Source organism: Telmatherina bonti, assembly GCF_933228915.1.
Source record: "Telmatherina bonti genome assembly, chromosome: 1".
NCBI lineage: Eukaryota > Metazoa > Chordata > Actinopteri > Atheriniformes > Telmatherinidae > Telmatherina > Telmatherina bonti.
Genome location: NC_136619.1, coordinates 31,604,439 through 31,622,979, shown reverse-complemented (window position 1 = coordinate 31,622,979; position 18,541 = coordinate 31,604,439). Strand labels below are relative to the sequence as shown.

General features: G+C 37.2%; 1 protein-coding gene across 2 annotated transcripts; it reads left to right on the top strand.

Annotated features, from left to right (window-relative positions):
- Positions 1-799: 799 nt before the first annotated feature.
- itgb6 (integrin, beta 6) lies at positions 800-14,888 on the top strand. 2 transcript variants are annotated; one of them, XM_079241062.1, is made up of 16 exons: positions 800-992; positions 3,011-3,080; positions 3,408-3,487; positions 3,657-3,855; positions 3,954-4,200; positions 4,333-4,498; positions 4,588-4,749; positions 5,180-5,275; positions 5,475-5,564; positions 6,719-6,853; positions 7,520-7,937; positions 8,020-8,242; positions 8,741-8,835; positions 11,390-11,506; positions 11,595-11,761; positions 14,306-14,888. In XM_079241062.1, exons 2-16 carry the CDS (start codon positions 3,026-3,028, stop codon positions 14,402-14,404), a joined length of 2,349 nt encoding a protein of 782 aa, XP_079097188.1. In that variant the 5' UTR covers positions 800-992; positions 3,011-3,025; the 3' UTR covers positions 14,405-14,888. The 2 variants fall into 2 exon arrangements, with proteins under 2 accessions (XP_079097188.1, XP_079097189.1); XM_079241063.1 differs by lacking the exon at positions 6,719-6,853.
- Positions 14,889-18,541: the final 3,653 nt, after the last annotated feature.

Genomic DNA, 18,541 nt, shown 5'->3' with positions numbered 1-18,541 from the left:
TCCATTTCTGTCCAAGAGGAGCTCGAAACTTGACTTACTTTGAAATTTGGCTCAAACATTATTAACCCCCAGATAATAAATTAATCAAATTTCCAAAAAAAAACTTCCACCTTGTTGTCAGAGCTGCTTAGAAAATGTTTCTAAACCTGCATGTCAACGTATTATGCTGCAAGCGTTCAACTCAATATGCCTTGTTTATACTGTAGATTCTTATGTCTGAACTGAGCTCCTAATAAGAGAAAGTTGTATGTAAAAAGTTATTATGGCCTCTGGGACTAAGACTGTGACTTTGTGGCTGTTTGATCTTTTATTCTTTTATAGTTTGGCTCTGTTCTTTGTTATTTTGTTCCTCTTACATGTGCATGTGTGTACACCTACATTCTTGCCATACCGCTGAATGAAGGAGTCTGTATTACCAAAAGCTGGCACTCCTTGTCCTCTTCCACCTCCTCATTGCAGGAAGTAATTGAACTTGAACAAACATGAGCACATAATCCAGACTTATCACAAAGTCCATACATTTGAGTCAGGAGTGTTATGGTTCAGCCTCTAGAGAGCAATGCAAGCACATCAGTACGGTCTCTTAATAAAGGAGCTGACTCCTGTGGAGGTCTCACAGCCAGCAGTTGCTACTGTCACTCATTATCACTGCAACCTCCCTCTGAACACACATATGGGCAAGCTGGAGCTTGTACAAACACCCCCGCATGACCCTCGAATGCATGCACACCCACTCGCCCACTTTCAGACACGCACACACATACACACAATAGCACACATGAGCCAAGGAGCATGGGCAGCAGGGTCACCCCAGCGCCATGCTTCATAAAGGGCGCCGTTACAATAGGTTTACTGTTACTCTGAGGAGTTTTGGGATACAATAGGACTGAATGTGCTGGTCTGATGCATCTCCATTTCTTTCCATTTTTCACTCGATGACAAGAAAGAAAGACTGAGACTGGACAGCATGTTATCAGAGGACGGCCCTGAAGGTGAGTATGCTTGTTGAAGGGTTAATGTACACATCCATTTTTATGGATAGTGAATGTGTTTAGTGCTGAGAGACCTGAGAGAATAATTCATGGAATATTTTAATGCTGATGAGCCTTATTCTCTTCAAAAGTCATGTCCTGATCTCCTTGATAAAGTATTTCCAAGTTTTCAAGAGAAAACAAGATATTGGCCAAAAGTCCGTAGGTTACTTTTTTTTTTAAAGGAAATTCAAGTTGAAATGTGAAACAGTAAAGTGCAAACGAGTCACCTTATCCCACCTCAGGCATCCAGCCCATTTGATCAAATGGGATGTTGCAAGAAAATGCTGCATGATTGCATCATACTGAAGGTTTTTTATGAGAAATTCAGAGAGAGATGAGACGAGTTATGAGAGATAAGGGATGAAGAGCACATCACAGTAGACTGACTGGAAGATAATAAAGTGAATTAACCTAAAGGAGGTATGAATGAAATGGCAGTTTCACACATGCAGACATCAAGAGGTCTGCTGGGAGAGAAGGGTCAAAATATGAGGAGCTGAGAGGCATAAGAGAAGAGGAGGTGGGGTTTGGTTTGGGGTGACAGATGGGACTCCCAGATTCAGAGTAGGCGTGGCGCTAAATCGGAAGATTCCTCTGAGTTGGGGCAAGCAGTAATATTTGCACTGCAGCTGTCAGTGGTTCAACATCTACACAACTCCACCCCCTTTACCCCTTGAATTACACACACACTCAGCCATATTTCATATCCTGCGATAAACCTACAAGGTTACTTTTGTCATGAGTTAATCGTCAAACTGAAAAATTCTTGTGAGACAAGAACAATGATTCATACTGTTGAGTTAAATATTAACATATATTCCGTTAAGGTGTCTGGGTAACAGAGCTAGAGATTGCTGTATTTGCTCATGGTGTTACCTTGTCTATATTTAATTAGCCAGTGCTCAGGATGTTCATTGTTGAACAGCATTATTAGATATTTTATCAGTGTAAAGAGCACATAAACAGTCTATTTGTAATGTGGATGCTGAAAATTCCTGAAGTTACAGTGAGGTAAGTTTAAGACTTTTGTTGTTGGTGTTGTTGTTCTAGTTTGTGGTCCTACAGCTTCTTAATTTTTTCCGATAACAAGATGAGTTCTATTGTGGTTTATAATGTAAAACTATACTGTAATTATACTGTAAAACGAAAACAATTAACTAATTATAATAATATTAAAACGCTTCATGACAAAAGCATGTTATATTTTCAGACTTCTTCTGAAGGTAAAATAATATCGACCAACAGGATGTACTGAAAGTGAAAATTTTCATTCATCAGATAAATGTAAATGTTACATATACTTTGTGATTGCTGATGTATTAACATATTTTGCTTTGGAAACAGAGGTCAGGTACATTTAAAAGTCACAAAATATTAAAAAAAAAAGAAGAGATCATTTTGATAAAGGAAAAAACATGATAAAACATGGGCTGCATATTTCTACTCTCTCTCTCTCTCTCTCTCTCTCTCGCTCTCTCACGTGCTCTCTTTGTGCGTGTGTTTTAGGTTAAAACATTGTTAAATTTCAATATTAAAAAATTCATACATTTTGAAGGTTCATTAATATTTTCTACAACAGTCAGTCAGCTCTGTTTTTGTTGTTGCGGTGCTGTTTTTTTATTTGTTTATTTTATTCATTTTAAAAGGCCGCAACAATAAAATAATAAATAATAAAATAAAATAAAATAAAATAAAATAAAATAAAATAAAATAAAATAAAATAAAATAAAAACCCCAGAGAAGAGCGGATCCTTTGCTGTAAACTCACCTTGCCTCCGCCTCGTTTTCTCACCTGGACGGAAGTGGTCTTCCAAGGCAGCGCAGGTAAAGTCAGTTATCACCTCCTCCTTTATCCTCCTCCTCCTGGTCTGGTCTACCTACTTTCGTTTGAGTAGGCATGAAGCTGGATATGTTTCACTCCTGTAAATAGCCAATAAGACAACTGGCAACATTCTCCTTCTGTTTCTTTTCACCAGTAACCTCTCGGACTAATGGGACTTATTCTGCTGAGCCTGATTCTCCGGTACTGGATCAACACCGTGGAAGGTAAGCGGGAATTTTGTTCGGTTTGAAACATTAAAGGGCAACACGTTTGTCAGGTGCAAACAAAGGAGCTTTTTCTTGAAGTGAATAAATGTCCATTTAAAAACCTCTTTTCGTTTGAATCAAAACACTTTTAGGGTGGAAGTCTGCTAGGACTTTGTCTTAGTAATTAGCATCTGTTTACATAATAATGTCAATGTCCACAAGCTAAAACCATGTGAAAAGTCACAACATTTCCCAGGAAAGACTTGGATTTTTAAGAAAATTGAAGTGTATGTTAACAAGTTCAGTGTGTTTAAGTTAACTGTGGTGTGTTGATGTGGACTGCAGGATCATGTTCAACTGGCAGTGCTGTGACTTGTGATGAGTGTCTGCAGCTCAGTCCTCACTGTGCCTGGTGCACACAGGAGGTAAACAGGCACATTTACAAGCACGAAATCACAACATGTAAATGAACATTCATTTTTATTATTTTATCTGTTCCTGTGGGTGCAGCACTATTTTATGGCATGTTACAAGACAAACTAATTTGTCAACCTGTAAACAAAACTATGTCTGACATTGTCCTTCATGTGTCAGAATTTCACAGACTGGTTGTCAGTCCCAGAGAGGTGTGACACATTGGATAGCTTGTTAGAAAAAGGATGTGCCAGGAGCCATGTCCAGTTCCCCGTTTCCGAAGGCCATATTCTCCAGGATCGCCCGCTTGGGAAGAAAACCAGCAAAGCGAACAGCACTCAAATCTCCCCACAAAAAATGTCCATCAAGCTGCGACCTGGTATGTAATTCAAAGTATTTGGGATTGATAAGCTGACTCCAGAGATGGTTCTTAATTTTTCCAGACAGAAATAAAGGATGGACTTTGTTTTTCCACAGGTAGTGAGGTGACTTTCCAGGTTAAAGTGCAACACACAGAGGATTATCCTGTGGACATCTACTACTTGATGGACTTGTCAGCATCCATGATTGATGATCTGGAGATGATCAAAGACTTGGGCTCCTCTCTGTCTAAAGAGATGGCCAACCTCACCAGTAAATTTCGCATGGGCTTTGGCTCTTTTGTGGAGAAGCCTGTCCTTCCTTTCATCAAGATCACAGAGGAACATCTGAACAACCCCTGCAGGTATGCAGCGTCATGACCAGACGACTCAACAACAGCATCCTCTGCTCTGAGGTTGGAACTTGGAACATTGTTACGTTGCTCCTCACTTTTCACCCCCCTTTTTTTTATTTTTACATTTCCAATGTGTTACAGTGATGCAGCTGCAACTTGTCAGCCAACATTTGGCTATAAACATGTCTTGTCTTTGACAAGCAAAACCGACAGGTTCAACAAGATAATCGAGGAGCAACTTGTATCTGCAAACGTGGATGACTTGGAGTGTGGCTTTGATGCTGTAATGCAAGCAGCTGTTTGTGGGGTAAGCTTTTGTATGTTTTATTAGTTTATGACTCTGTCACGTTCACTTTACTTATTTGATCAGTCAGAGTAGTTATGTCTATCTTATAGGACAAAATAGGATGGAGGAATGAATCGATGCGTCTCCTGGTGTTTGTCAGTGATGGTGACTCACACTTTGGGATGGATAGTAAATTGGCTGGAATTGTGACTCCTAATGATGGGCAGTGTCACCTGGATGTCAACAATGAATACTCCATGTCCACAGTGCTGGTAAATCCTCACCCTGGTAGCAAACACTAATTGACCCATTAAATTCCCAAAGCCACCATTCTCTGCTAAAGTCATTGATTAAATTGGCAATTTTAGCTAGAGTGATTCTATCTGCACCAAAGATTTAATAAGTTGTTTCTTTGTTTGTACTTTAATTTAAAACTAAATACTAGTAGTTTTGTGAAACCTAAAAGTTGGCTTAAGAACTAGCCTGACCAAGCCAGATCTTTATCTCTCCTAAAATCTGGTTCCAATTTGGTCATATATATGAGCCAGAGGTGACTCATTTTTTGATGAGCTATTGGCAAAACAAAGGCAAATACACCGCAACTTAACATCAATAGGCCCGATTCAGTTGGCTATCTGAGCCCAAGTAGAAGCTAAGTAACGATGTGCATAATTCACATTTAACCTTTATTCTTTTTTTCAGGAGTATCCTACTCTTGGTCAGCTAATTGACAAAGTGGTAGAGAACAACATCCTGCTTATTTTTGCTGTGACAGAAAAGCAGATAAACAACTACAAGGTAAAAGAAACCTCTCTCCACAATAGTAGATCTAAATTAGAAAAATGCAAGTGCTTTTTTTTAGGCTCACATGTTAATCAATTGAGTTGTGTTGTCATTCAACTTGTTCGAACTAGCCCATGTTTTTCTTTTATTTTTTCTGCTATTTTTTGCGACCTGCATTTGCAATGAAAAGATAACTGTTTTGTTTTTCTCTTAGAACTATGCAGACCTCATACCTGGTGCCACAGTTGGAGTCCTGGAAACAGATTCACGGAATATCCTGGAACTGATTGTGACAGCATACAAGGTAAATATACAGTCTCGATTATCTGGATGTGATTTGATAAAAAATAAGCAGGAAACACCTTACTTTCACAAAAGCAGCAAAGGTGCTTGTTGTGTTATAATCATCAACTTATTTATCAAACTACGTTGAACCTGAGCCCCAGAAATAGTGTTAAGAACAACATGCATTAGTTAATCTTCTGTACATCATCATTTTAGATGACAGCCAACAGCCTTCTCTCGCTTCTCCCCTTTCATTCCTTCCTCCATTACATTTTTTGCCTCTTCCACTCTCTGCTTTGCATCAGCTTGTTTGACAGCAAGTTTCTGCTTGTCCTGGCTGTTTGATCTCCTCGCCCCTGTGACTTGCTCTTTATTCCCCACTCTCTCCCTGTCTCTCTCTCTCTCTTTCTACTGCATGCCCGCTGTGCCGTTTTGTAAATCTCCCATGGTAGCAGTGACTGGTGATGGTGGTGCACAGTCCTCTAATTACTTCGTCAGTTGTGTCGTTTACACCCAGGTTAACCACACAGGAGAGGAGTCCTTGTTACACACTGGTCGTAGAGCTACTGCTTTAAATAGAAAAAGAATATTTTAGTGAACATATGAGTATTTATATTTTACCTAAAATTTTGGATCAGCCTTCGTTGCTTCGTGGACAACTATCCGAGCCACTTTTAAATACCCTACAATGCTTCTACTGGATGCCAGTGCAGTCTTTTGATTCTGTTTTACTGGGTGTATCACATAAAAGTCCCAGTTTTCTCCTCCATAGCAACGCTGAAGATACAGTACAAATGCAGTCCTACAGGACATTAACCCTCTGTTAGCACCCAGACAGTCTGTCACAGAGTGTATTCGTCATTCAAAGGCAGTTCTTTCTCCAGCTGAGGTTAGCTGTCATTCTTTACTCAGGTGCTTTGAGTAACCAAGCACACCTGGGATGATGACTCATCTAAAAGCCAGAATTAAGCAGCATGTTTCAAAGAAGTTGGAGCATCACAGGTCACTGTGGGGTGAAAGTATAATAGCATCCACAGCTTTGGAAATCCCACTTCATGATAACAAAATTCACTGTGTTCATACTGTGGAGTAGAACTTGAGGTACTTTTAGAGAAAAAAAAAACCTTTCTATTTAGTATCTGTATAATGTGGCGCTTATGAACTGCTTTCCAGGAGCTGCGTTCAGAGATTGAGCTTGAAACTATTGGAGACACAGAAGACCTACAGATGTCCTTCACCACCATTTGTCCCAATGGGACTGTCTTTCCTGAATTGAAATTGTGCTCCAACATCAAACCAGGAGAGATGGTCAGTTGATTTGGCTTTTAGTGGCTTTTAGTATCTTTCACACATGCTGGTGGATTTCAAAGGACTGTAGAAATAAATTACTTACATAGTACTATGTAAACTACTAGTGTATTTTATTCAAATACTTTTCTTTTGTTACTGTTTTTCAGCTTTTCTCTTGTGTATATTTTGATTTCTATTAACTATAAACAAATTCAGATGTTTAAGTGTTAAAAAATCCTTAATGGGGGTAAACTAGTGTATTTCAACTAAGATATTAGAGATTTTACACTGATGAAAATAATCAATAATAGAAATAGTTATTTGTTGCAGCCTTAACTTGATTGGTTTGAGTGTTTTTAGCTCACAGATACAAACTTAGATTTTTGACAGTTCACTTCGAGGGCACTACATATTTCATGTGTTACTCAAAGAGAGTATATAGTCTACGGTATTTTTAGACATTAATTGTAGTATTTAAGGTTCCCCGGTGGTTCGTATATAATAGTTTTAAACACTGAGCAGACCGCATGTTCCTCTAAATAAGGGAACATATCAGTTATTACAACATAATAGCAGGTTTATTTGCCTGCCACAGTGCTGGAGTTTTACAACACAGAGATCCAGAGATTTCATGGATCAGTAGGTTTGAACTTGATTTCACCGAACCTTTTCTTTGCTCCACAGGTTTTGTTTAACGTGTCCATGCAGCTTTCGGGATGCCTGTCGGGACTCCGGCACTTCTCCCTCAAACCGGTGGGCTTACAGGACAGCTTGGAGGTGGAACTGGAGTCTCTTTGCTCATGTGACTGCCAGCAGCCTCTCACAGCAAACAGCAGCCAGTGCACCGAGGGTCAAGGAGCTTTCCAGTGTGGCGTCTGCGTGTGTCAGCTGGGGTTTCTGGGAGCGCAGTGTGAATGTAATGAAGAGACCTCTTTGTTGAGTAACTGCCTTGCAAGAAATGACTCTGAGATATGCAGTGGTCAGGGGCACTGTTATTGTGGGAAATGCGTGTGTCATGCATCTAGTTTTGGCCGCATCTATGGACCTTACTGCGAGTGTGACAATTACTCCTGTGTTCGCCACCGTGGGGAGCTCTGTGGAGGTGAGTAATCACATATGAATACTGCGACTTGTCCACACGGGTATGGGGTGAGCATGTATTTTGAGGCACTTTCTGTGTATAGGTCATGGAGTGTGTGATTGCGGCGAGTGTCACTGCGAAAGCGGTTGGACGGGGGAGTACTGCAACTGCAGCACCAGCACTGAGATGTGCATGTCAGAGGACGGCGGGCTCTGCAGCGGCAGGGGGAAATGCAAGTGTGGCCGGTGTGTCTGCTCGGTCCCTGGAGCATCTGGGGTGAAGTGTGAGAAGTGTCCAACATGTGGAGATGCCTGCAGCTCTGCAAAGTAAGGAAGCACTTTAACATCATCTATTCTCTGAGCTGAATAGAGGTCTGATGTAGAGGATATTGTCAGCTTTACTATGATGAATGATATGTCCTTAGCTAACAGATATAAGATATTTTTTTCTTTTGCCACATGATCTGTTTGTTCTTTGGATTTCAGGGATATCAGGTTCAGTTCCCCTTGTTAACATGTGTGTTCACCTTCAAAAGAGTAACATCAAAAGACACTAACGTCCCCAACATTGTACTAAAAGATTTCCTTTCTCCATTGTAAAGCAGCTGTCAGGGCTGGTGCTATTTGATAGCACTATTACAGGGGAGACTGGTGATAGAGAATGAGTAAAACCTTGGGAAAATGCTGATAAGTGACCAACCCAGTAATTCCTCTTTGTGCCCAGTGTCAGTGATAGGAGCCTCATTAAAGCTTGGCTACCAGAGGTTATTATATCACCTTTAAGGTAAACTTGACCTTTTGTTTTTCTGTTTGTTTTAACACAAGGACCTGTGTGGAGTGCCATCTTCAAGATGAAGTTGATCCTGAGTTGTGTGTTCAGAAGTGCAACATTGATAACATTTCCATCAATATATCAGCAGGTAAGAATGACTACAGGGTTTCCACAGATATGTGCATGATCCTGTTAATGCACCTTCTTTGAGTCAGCTGCATCAAACTTTTCCATGCATGGACACGTAATCAGATTACAATACATTATAGGGCAACTTCGCTTTTAAAATATTTCTATTTTGTAAGTTTCACAAAGCCAATACCGTACCTTGACTTTGAAACTCTGTATAGCATTGATTGGTTAGAGAGTCGTTGCCTGTGGGCATCAACAACAAAGTCATGAAGTCATTTCAAAGTCCAGCAGACAGTTTATGACATGAATTATGGATTTTTATGCACACAGAAGGCATACTGTGAGCATGACTCATGAAAACATGAGCGTGTTTATTGAAGTGTTTGGATTTAGAGAGGTTTTTTTTCTCAACTGACGGAGCTGATCTCTGTAGAGCTCAGCTGTTATGATCATTACCAACATATATTTAAACTTCTCTGAATTGGAAACCTGTTGGAAACTCTCCAGAGTCCTCATTGTAAGTCACTTTGAATAAAACTATCTGCAGAATCAATCCAATGTTATAAACACACATACAGTGAAGATTTGCATCATGTCTTTTCCTGCAGCTTCAGACACACATACTGCAAAGAGAAGCAGCCGTTCAATCCTGCCCACAGTGAGATGTTACTGTCTGTCATGGAAACAGCAGGAGAAGAACACACTGTGTTATTCTGTACACTACATGTGATGATATGTAACACTGTGAAGTTTGCATGTTCTCCACATGTAGATGTGGGTTCTCTCCAAGTGCTCCAGCTTCCTCCCCCCCACAAGACATCGCTTGGATAAAAGCATCTGCCAAATGACTGTAAAATAGAATAGAATAGAATTACATTGTAAAAATAATAGAATGCAAACTGTATTTACATTTTCATTCTATTATTATATATCTATAAAGAAAATACACCAATATATATGGGCTGCATCGTGGCCAGCTACAGATGGACTCAGTAGACCTTCACAGACTGGTGAAGATAGTGAAATTTCCATCAGACAGGCCTTGCACACAAGCAGACAAAGAAATTTTAAACTGTCTTTAAAGAATTCTCCTCTACTCTAGCTATGGGAAGCATCTGTGCTCCTTTAGTATCCAAGATCTCTCATATATTGTAAAATCATGTGGTTGAAGGTTTTAGATAATGTTTCCTGTTCAGTTGCAATTGTAATGCAAAAAACAAAGAGCCACGTCTGTCACTGTCTGTCTCACAAATCATCATATGATAAGAACAGTTTATTCTGTTTTTTTATCTTTTAACTAAATGCATTACTAAAAGTCTATTCTAATCTTTCATGTTTTATTTATCAAAATTTTGTTTTTTGGTTGAAAAGACAAACAGTGTGCCAGTTTGTAGTATATTTAAAATAAAGTGTCCCTCTTTCCCATAAACTAGACAGTCAAAAATACCTTAGATATTTATTTCCTTTAAAGAATTCATTGAGAAATATTTGTTTGTTAATAATCCTCAGTGTCATTGATGTTCAGAAGAGATTTCCTCCCAAAGAAATTAAGTATATTCACAGAAAAGATAAGAAAAAGTAGTTCAAGTTCTAAACTGGGTTCTAAAAATATCTATAATTAAATTAGACATTTAGATTTAAGGAGTTGGCTTTGAATGACTCAACTGTTTGTCGTTGCTGCAGTAGCTGAAGCGTGGAAGGCGCTATGTCATCCAACAAACTTGAATGTCAGACTTGTTTTGGAAGAGGAAACAATTATAAAACAGTCCCTGCTTGCAACTGTCACCATGAAGTGATAACATAAGCAAGCCACACATTTTCTCTCCGAGCAGGTACCAAACAGGATCTGAAGCCATTGCAAGTCACTGCAAGTTTACTTTTGATTTTCATTCGTCATTGGTGTTAAATCAGTTGAAAGGAGCAATTCAGAGAGTTTAAAAGGTGCTTTAAATTTTGCAAGCTGAAAAGTTGAATATATGCTCTTAAAAATGAGAGCCTTACTGTATGATTTTTTTTTAATGATTTCTTTTGTTGTGCTGTAAATGCTTGTTGTCATGACAATTTGCCCTCTCAGCTCAGTTTTGTGATATCTATATCAACATACTAAGTTTCAGTGTGGGTTAGTGGGTGGAATGCTGACCTCCATCGACTCAGGTGACTCTCTGAAGTCTGTGCCCTCCTCTCTAACACAACACCATCCATGTCCTTTTGGGTTGTGCAGGACAATGGAGAACATATTATGTACCTTGTTGTACAGACAGAGCTTTTGTAGTGCATGTGAATAGCCAGAGAGCCTTGTCTTCTTACCATAGTAGAGTTGATTTTAAAACCACTACATTTGTGCAAACTGAGAAGCATATCTGATTATCACAGAAGATATAAAAATGTTGTGTGGTCCACACACGAGCACACACCAGATTAAAGTCTTTGATATGGAAATCATACTGACAGCTGAACAGAGAAGAGTATATCCTTTTACATCCTCAATGCACTTACAAAAGGGAAGATGATATATTAAAATACATTCACTCCTTCCTTATGAATGTGTATGTTCACATTTCTTTTTTCAGATTATGACAAGACTTTTTCTAAGTCATGCAGACTAATGATGGAAAATGAGTGCTGGATGTCTTTTAATGTGGTTGAAGGTGAGATGGGAGCCTTTGCCTACAATCTTGAGATGTCCGGTAAGTTTCACAACACAAGAAACAGACAAAAAACAAAGTATGACCATTTTTGGGGCAAGAGATAGATTATACTCTGTTCTTTTCTCAGGATGCCCAGAGCCCCCCAACATCCCCATGATTATTCTAGGAGTCTCCCTCTCTGTGGTGTGTATTGGTCTGATCCTGCTGGCTGTGTGGAAAGTGCTCATATCAGTGCACGACCATAAAGAGGTGGCCAAGTTTGAGGCTGAAAGGGCAAAGGCAAAATGGCAGTCGGTAAGGTCTCAATTTCTTTATTTTTTATAACAAGGTTTTACATAACTAAAAGCAAATAAAAGCACTTGTGCTGAGAGGTTCTGTCTGCATTATAATCTAAGTAGCTTTTTTTTTATTCTTTCTTTTTTCCATTTAATTTCATTCATCCAATTCTTTCTACACAATGCTGTTTATGTGTACAGTGACTTTTTATCTTGGTCATGGTAGCAAATAGCAGTCAGGGTGCTCTCTACTTGATAGATGGTTTCCTAATAGGTACTTAAAGGTGGAGTATGTAAGATTTTCAATATTTTCTAAATAAATTAACTAATAAAGTAACTACAATCATAATTAGATAGTTTTTTTGAACATGTAGGTTCCAGTCTGTCCATACTTGATGCGTTATTAAATTACAAGTTTAATTAATGACAAATGACAAAAAGCACTCTTTTTTTTTTACTGGTAGGCAAACATTTAAGAAGGGTCTTTGTCATTAATTAAACTTGTAATTTAATAATACATCAAATATGGACAGACTGGAACCTACATGTTTAAAAAACTATCTAATTATGATTGTAGTTATTTTTTTGGTGAATTTATTTTGAAAATATTGAAAATCTTACATACTCCACCTTTAAAGGCTGCTTAGAGGGGCCGACACAAGAGTCCATCTTCCTCTATTTAAATCAAATCCAGCCTCAAATCTTCAAGCAGTTTGAGCTAACACTATTGGAGAGTGTTGCATGCATCCCTTTTGCATTTAACAGCTATGGACTAACCTAGCACTTATAATGGTTCATCAGCAATTTAGTAAACAACTGTATGATGCAGAAGTGATTAGCGGTTAAAAGTCACAATATAAAATTTACTCTAACATTGGAAAATCTTCAGATCAATTCCTTTTAGGCCTTCTGAGTAGCATTTCACTTTAACTAGCAGATCGGAACACTGACAATTCAAAATGCTTTAAATGACACATTAAAAGCATTACAGATTGTGTAAAAAGCATAGAGGACAACCCAAATAGCAAAATCACAATAAAATCATAAATCATATTAAAATGATTAAAAACAAGATCAATAAAAAGTTGCTGTGCAGATGTCATGCATGGCACATGAGAAAAGAAATGTTTTTAACCTGTATTTAAAAGTGATGATGTTGTTTGGGTGTGTGTCTGAGTGTGTGCATGCATTTGAGTGTGTGAGAAGGGAGGGGCTGATTCATTTTCTTTGTTGGATTTTTATATTGTGTAAAGTACTTTGTGTTGAATTTTATTGTAGGAAAAGCACTTTATAAATAAAGTTTGATTTGATTTGAGTTGATAAGTGTCTACAACTGGTGAAAGTTTAATCTCCACTAGCAGTTTGTTCCACTTGTATGCAGCATGACAACTAAAGGCTGCTTCTCCGTGTTTAGCCTACTGGACCTGAATGCATGGATGAATTTCTCCTGATCTTTCTAGGAAACTAAAGTTTTAACTTTGACAATGTTTCTGAGTTGGTAAAAAGCTGTCTTAGCACCTTTTATGTGGCTGCTGAATGTCAGATTTGAGTGTCACAACACTCCAAGGTTACAGACTTGATTGGTAGTTTTAAGAGCTCGAGTCTCTAGTTTATTAATTCATTTTATTTATTTCCCCAGACTCCTTAGATGTTTTCTCTGTTTGATGCAGGTCAATGATATGACCCTTCTTAAACAGATGACTGTCTTTAACACAACCATGGGATGTTTTTTCACATGCTTGTTTAACAAATGAGAAGCTACTCATTGCAACAGTTGGGGTACATAACCTGTTGCAAGCTGAAAGATAATCACCCATAATCCAATAGGAGACTCATACCTATTTGCTTACTTAAATCCAGATGGCGACTTTTTTTTTTTTTTTTTAAATCTTTTTATTTATTGGCTAGGCTGTGTATTCATGGACCATAGCTGCAATTATCTCCAATCTACATTGTCCAACCAAATACAACAGACTACAGATATGTTATCTTAGAAGTTTTATTCATAGATTGTGACAAGAGAGCATTTTATAGATGTAATTTCTCTCTCAACATTTTTAGCAACTGGAGTGATGGTAAATTGATTAGTTAAAGCTGATTAACATAATTTAGCAAGGTTTTTTGTTGTTTGCTTTCTTTTTTTTAATATTCATAAATTGTGTAAATAGAACAATGGTGAAAAGAATATCAGGCTGAATTGGACTGAATTAAAAGGACTTGCACACAATTGGACGTGACTTTTTTAAAAATTTCTTTTCTTTAGATTGCTAATGAAAACATTTGGATCAAGACTATAGCTTCAGTGCTTCAGGGCCACCGACCTGCAATTTATAGATGTTCTCTGCCTTAACACGCCTAACTGAAATTAATGAGTCATTTTACAAAATTTGTCAACAAACTGTAGGATTAATTTAATCTGAATTAGGTGTGTTGAAGCAAGGAAGCATCTGTAGGTTGATATTCTCATGAAAAAGAGCTTGAGATTCATGATCTGAATAATAGTTTATCTGTGCAAATATGTTGATGAGTTTGCATTTGTGTTTTTTTTTCTGTTTCTCTTCAGGGGACCAACCCTCTGTTCAGAAGCTCAACATCGACATTTCAAAATGTAACTTATAGGAACACAGAGAGAGAAAGGATTATTACAATGAATCACTACTGATGACTAACTGGAGGCAATGCAAACCATCAACTGAGTGCACTTGAGTTTGTGTGTGTGTGTGTGTGTGTGTGTGTGTGTGTGTGTGTGTCTGTGTGTGTGTGTGTGTGTGTGAGACAGAGAGAATGTTTGTATTAAAATTATTTGTGTGAATCTCTCTGTTAAATCAGAGATATTTTAACCCAGTAGAAAATGCTGTGAAGAGACAACATGACATTATGAATTTACTGCTGTAAAAGTGCACTGCCAATGTTCTACTGTAAGACACTAAACTACATACAAGTGCTTGTTTATTGTGACACGCAGCTTGGAAAAGAGGCTACATTACAAGTGATTGACTACTGAGCTTTGGTTTGTTCAATTGTTTGTAAATATGCAGGTGTATTTTTTTTTTTTTTAAATATGTTGTTTGTTGTTTTTTTTTTTTTTGTAAAGCAAGGCTAAGCCTTTAGTGTTGACAATTTTTGTTGTGTTTATTTTTTTATCATTTGGCACACAAATAAAGATTTTTTTAAAAATCTATTTTGCAAGGTTTTATTTGGTATTCACATTTAAATATTTATATGGCACAATTGCAGTGTAGCTAGTGTTTAGTATTAAAATGGTTTCATATGAAAGCAGTGGCATGATTTTATTCTTTGTGAAGGACAAACTAGGGGAGATGTAAATATACTCAAAATTACAAGCATGCATATTTATTGACATTGCAAGTTTATCTTGTGTCTGGGTTCCTCAGTATTTAAATAACCCTGTCTTTTTGAGTGTTTTACTTCTACTTCAAAAAATGGGAACAGTAGTTTAAAGCCTTGTCTAAGAAAATAATTTCAGTCATCAGATGTCAATCACATGTGACCTAGCAATCAATTAAAAATAATGTGATTCACCAGTTGATTCTGAGCTAAACAATCAAGCTTACATTACTGACTAGCATCTTCCCTGGTACAATAAAGTATCCCAGATGTTCCTGGAGATGAAAATAATTCCTGAATTTGAGCTCATCTTTTTTATTTGGATGTCCACTACAAAATTTTTTTTCTTTCTTTTGTTTTTCAGGGACAAGTACTTCTGAATTACAACCATCTACAACTTAGGCCTGACTGTTACCTTTTTGATCCATTACCTGTCTTGTTAATATGGTTTGAAGCAATGCTGTTCAATTTAGTCCCATTAGGGGCACAGTCCTGCAGGTTCTCTTTGTTTTCCTGCTCCACCACACCTGACACATAATGAGTCATTGTGCAAAACATAAATGCATTAGATTTCATTTGCACTTTTCAAGGCGCACAAAGCTCTTCACATTGGATCCATTATTCAGTCACCCCTCCTTCATACTTGGTGATGGAAAGCTACATGTGTAGCCACAGCTACCCTAAAGGCAAACTGTAGGAAACGTGACAGCCAGTCAGAGCCAACAGCCTCTCTGAGCACCAATAACATCAACACTGAAAGCAAGAAGGATGAAGTGTCTTACCTGAGGACACAAAGTGACATATTGACAGATGTGTTGGGAAAGAGAAACTTTGAAAACTTACAGGACTGCGGCCTTCGTGGGACTAAATTAGAGAGCCCTGCTTTCAGCCATACCATTTAATAGAAATGTGATTCGTCTTTCCTTTTTCTGACACACAAAAATTTGGAAAAAGTCAACAAAATAGGCATGTTTATTGAATACACACACTACAGCAATCTGGAATATTCTACAATCAGCATATTACTATGTGAAAGGTTAGGGTGTCATAGTTGGTTATAAAAGGAGCATCAAGCTAAGATGTGTGTGTCCAAAAAAGGATGGGCTGTTGTTTGCTATTTTATGTCAAACCCCACCATAGAATTATCATTAGGTTAAAAAAAAATACTTCAGAGGCATTATATGTACACTAAGCTGTCAATAAGTCATCAGACTTCCCTGGAGCATTAATGGACATGTTTTCTTTTTTTTTTTTGTTCATTTCAGTTGTTGAGTTGGCTTTCTATTTGGCAATGCTAGTAATCAGTCTAACTGGTTAACCATAATAATGACCAGTTTACTTAACATGTCATACATAATCTTCTCTCCTCTGTCATCTTCATATTTCCAAAACGAGCAAACCTTTTTACAGCAATTATGACACGTGAGGAAACTGACAGAAAAAAAAACACACAAATAATTACAAAAGAGATCAACTCCATGTGACAGTATCATTTTGCTGTCTTTATTTTTCTCTTTCCGAAAGATGTGTGTTCTACTGCCACCTCCTGTACTGCTAAGCTATGTTATTTACCAATGTTGTATGTCCCGGGTCACAGCTTAAAATTGTCTTTGTGGTGTGTTCAAGTGCTATTTTGTTTGGTCACATAGTGAGATAATGAAAAACAGCAAACGGTTTCTTTTTGAGAAGGACAAAAGCACTTCAAGATCTCTAAAATTACATATTTTATTGTCATCAATTTGAATTAAAGTATGGATATTTATATTATGTGCTAATGTTGCGTTATCTTTATTAAGTTGGGTTTCTTTAAATAATAAACATTAAAAACATGGGGAATGACATTGTTCTGATGTCTGAATTGAAATATGGAAAATATGATAAAACTGTTTGTTTGTTGGGTATCGAATCAGGCATCTATCCATCCATTGCATTACCTTGAAAATAACTATACGTCATATGGCATAGAATACAGTTGTCCATAATAAAGTTTTATTTCATTTTAGCTTTTTGGTTGGTCAATCCATCTGTTTTCTTTGTAAAGTATAGAGTATCAAATATGAATTATTTTCCATTTAGGAAGCATTAATTATTTAATGTGTCTGCTAATGAAAGTTAATTTCTTGTGTCAATACAAGCTTCATGTGTCTATCACCATGACATATTTTCATAGTCAACCTTTTCGACACTAAACATGTTTCAAGTGAATATAAATTGTTTATGTCTTTGATTTGTGAAAATGCCATTGTGACTTACCCATATCATCCTCAGTTAATTTAAATGACAGATGGTTTTAATGATTCTTTCCATGTATATGAATAAGTAGTTATGTTTTGTTAGAAATCTGCATTGATGTCAGCATTGGCAGACATTAGTCTTTTTCTAATATATCAGTATTGGTCTGATAGGGAAAACTGGGCCAATATTAACAATCAATAATTTTTTAGACTGCTTGCGTTTGTGTGTCAGGAATTTCTCACTAGTATCAGCCAAACGTTTATTTTCATATCAGTGCTTCCTTGTTTTTGAGTGTTGACCAAATTACATCGTCCACTTCTCTGATTAGAAAAAATCCTGTTTAGCTGAATCCACTTATAAAGGCCTCCTATTATAACTTTTCTGTTAAATAAGGACTTACTTTGCTGTGATGTCAGTCCTCACAGCTACAGGTAAACACATACGCAAAAAGTTTCACATTTACATGAAACATTTGTAAAAAAAAAAAAATTGGGGAAATAATAAACTGATTTGTTAACTAAAGTGCTCCTCTAATTTAAAAATGAAAGCATAATTTGCAAAAGGAGATATCCAATGCTGGTTTCATCAACACATGTAAACTTAGGATGACTTAGGATGGTTTTAATCTCTCCTGCACATAACTTTTATGTCACTGATAATGAGAAAAAGATGCTTTGAGCCAGATCTTATGAGCCTGTGGAAATGTACATCAAAAAATCTCAACCATGTTGGATTTCTGAAGTTATCAGATTGCTTAAGTGTAAACAGCTCAAAGTAAAATGCATAATCAGGTGATGGCAGTGCATCTGTTTACATAAATATCAAATTCCAACAATGGGATTATTCAGATCAATGTAATGATCACATGCACACCTCAGTAATGGGAGACTAAAGAAAATCCTTGTCTATATTTTAAAGTATTTTTTTTATTTCTATATACTAGGACATTTGACTCTCTAAAAAACAGTAAAATTATTTGATTATATAATTTTTGCAGTGCATGTAAACACATCAGATCTAGTTATCGAAATGATCCAATAACCTAATTACTGGAATTGCATCACAGCTGCTGGTTTTATGACCTTGATGAAATTTAAGCAGTCTAAACAAAGAAATATTACCCATTCAGGCAGTTTTTAAGATTATGCTTTTACAAATGCTGTTTTATAATCAAGAACATGGAAGTGTTGATGTAGAGCAACATAAACCAAGATTA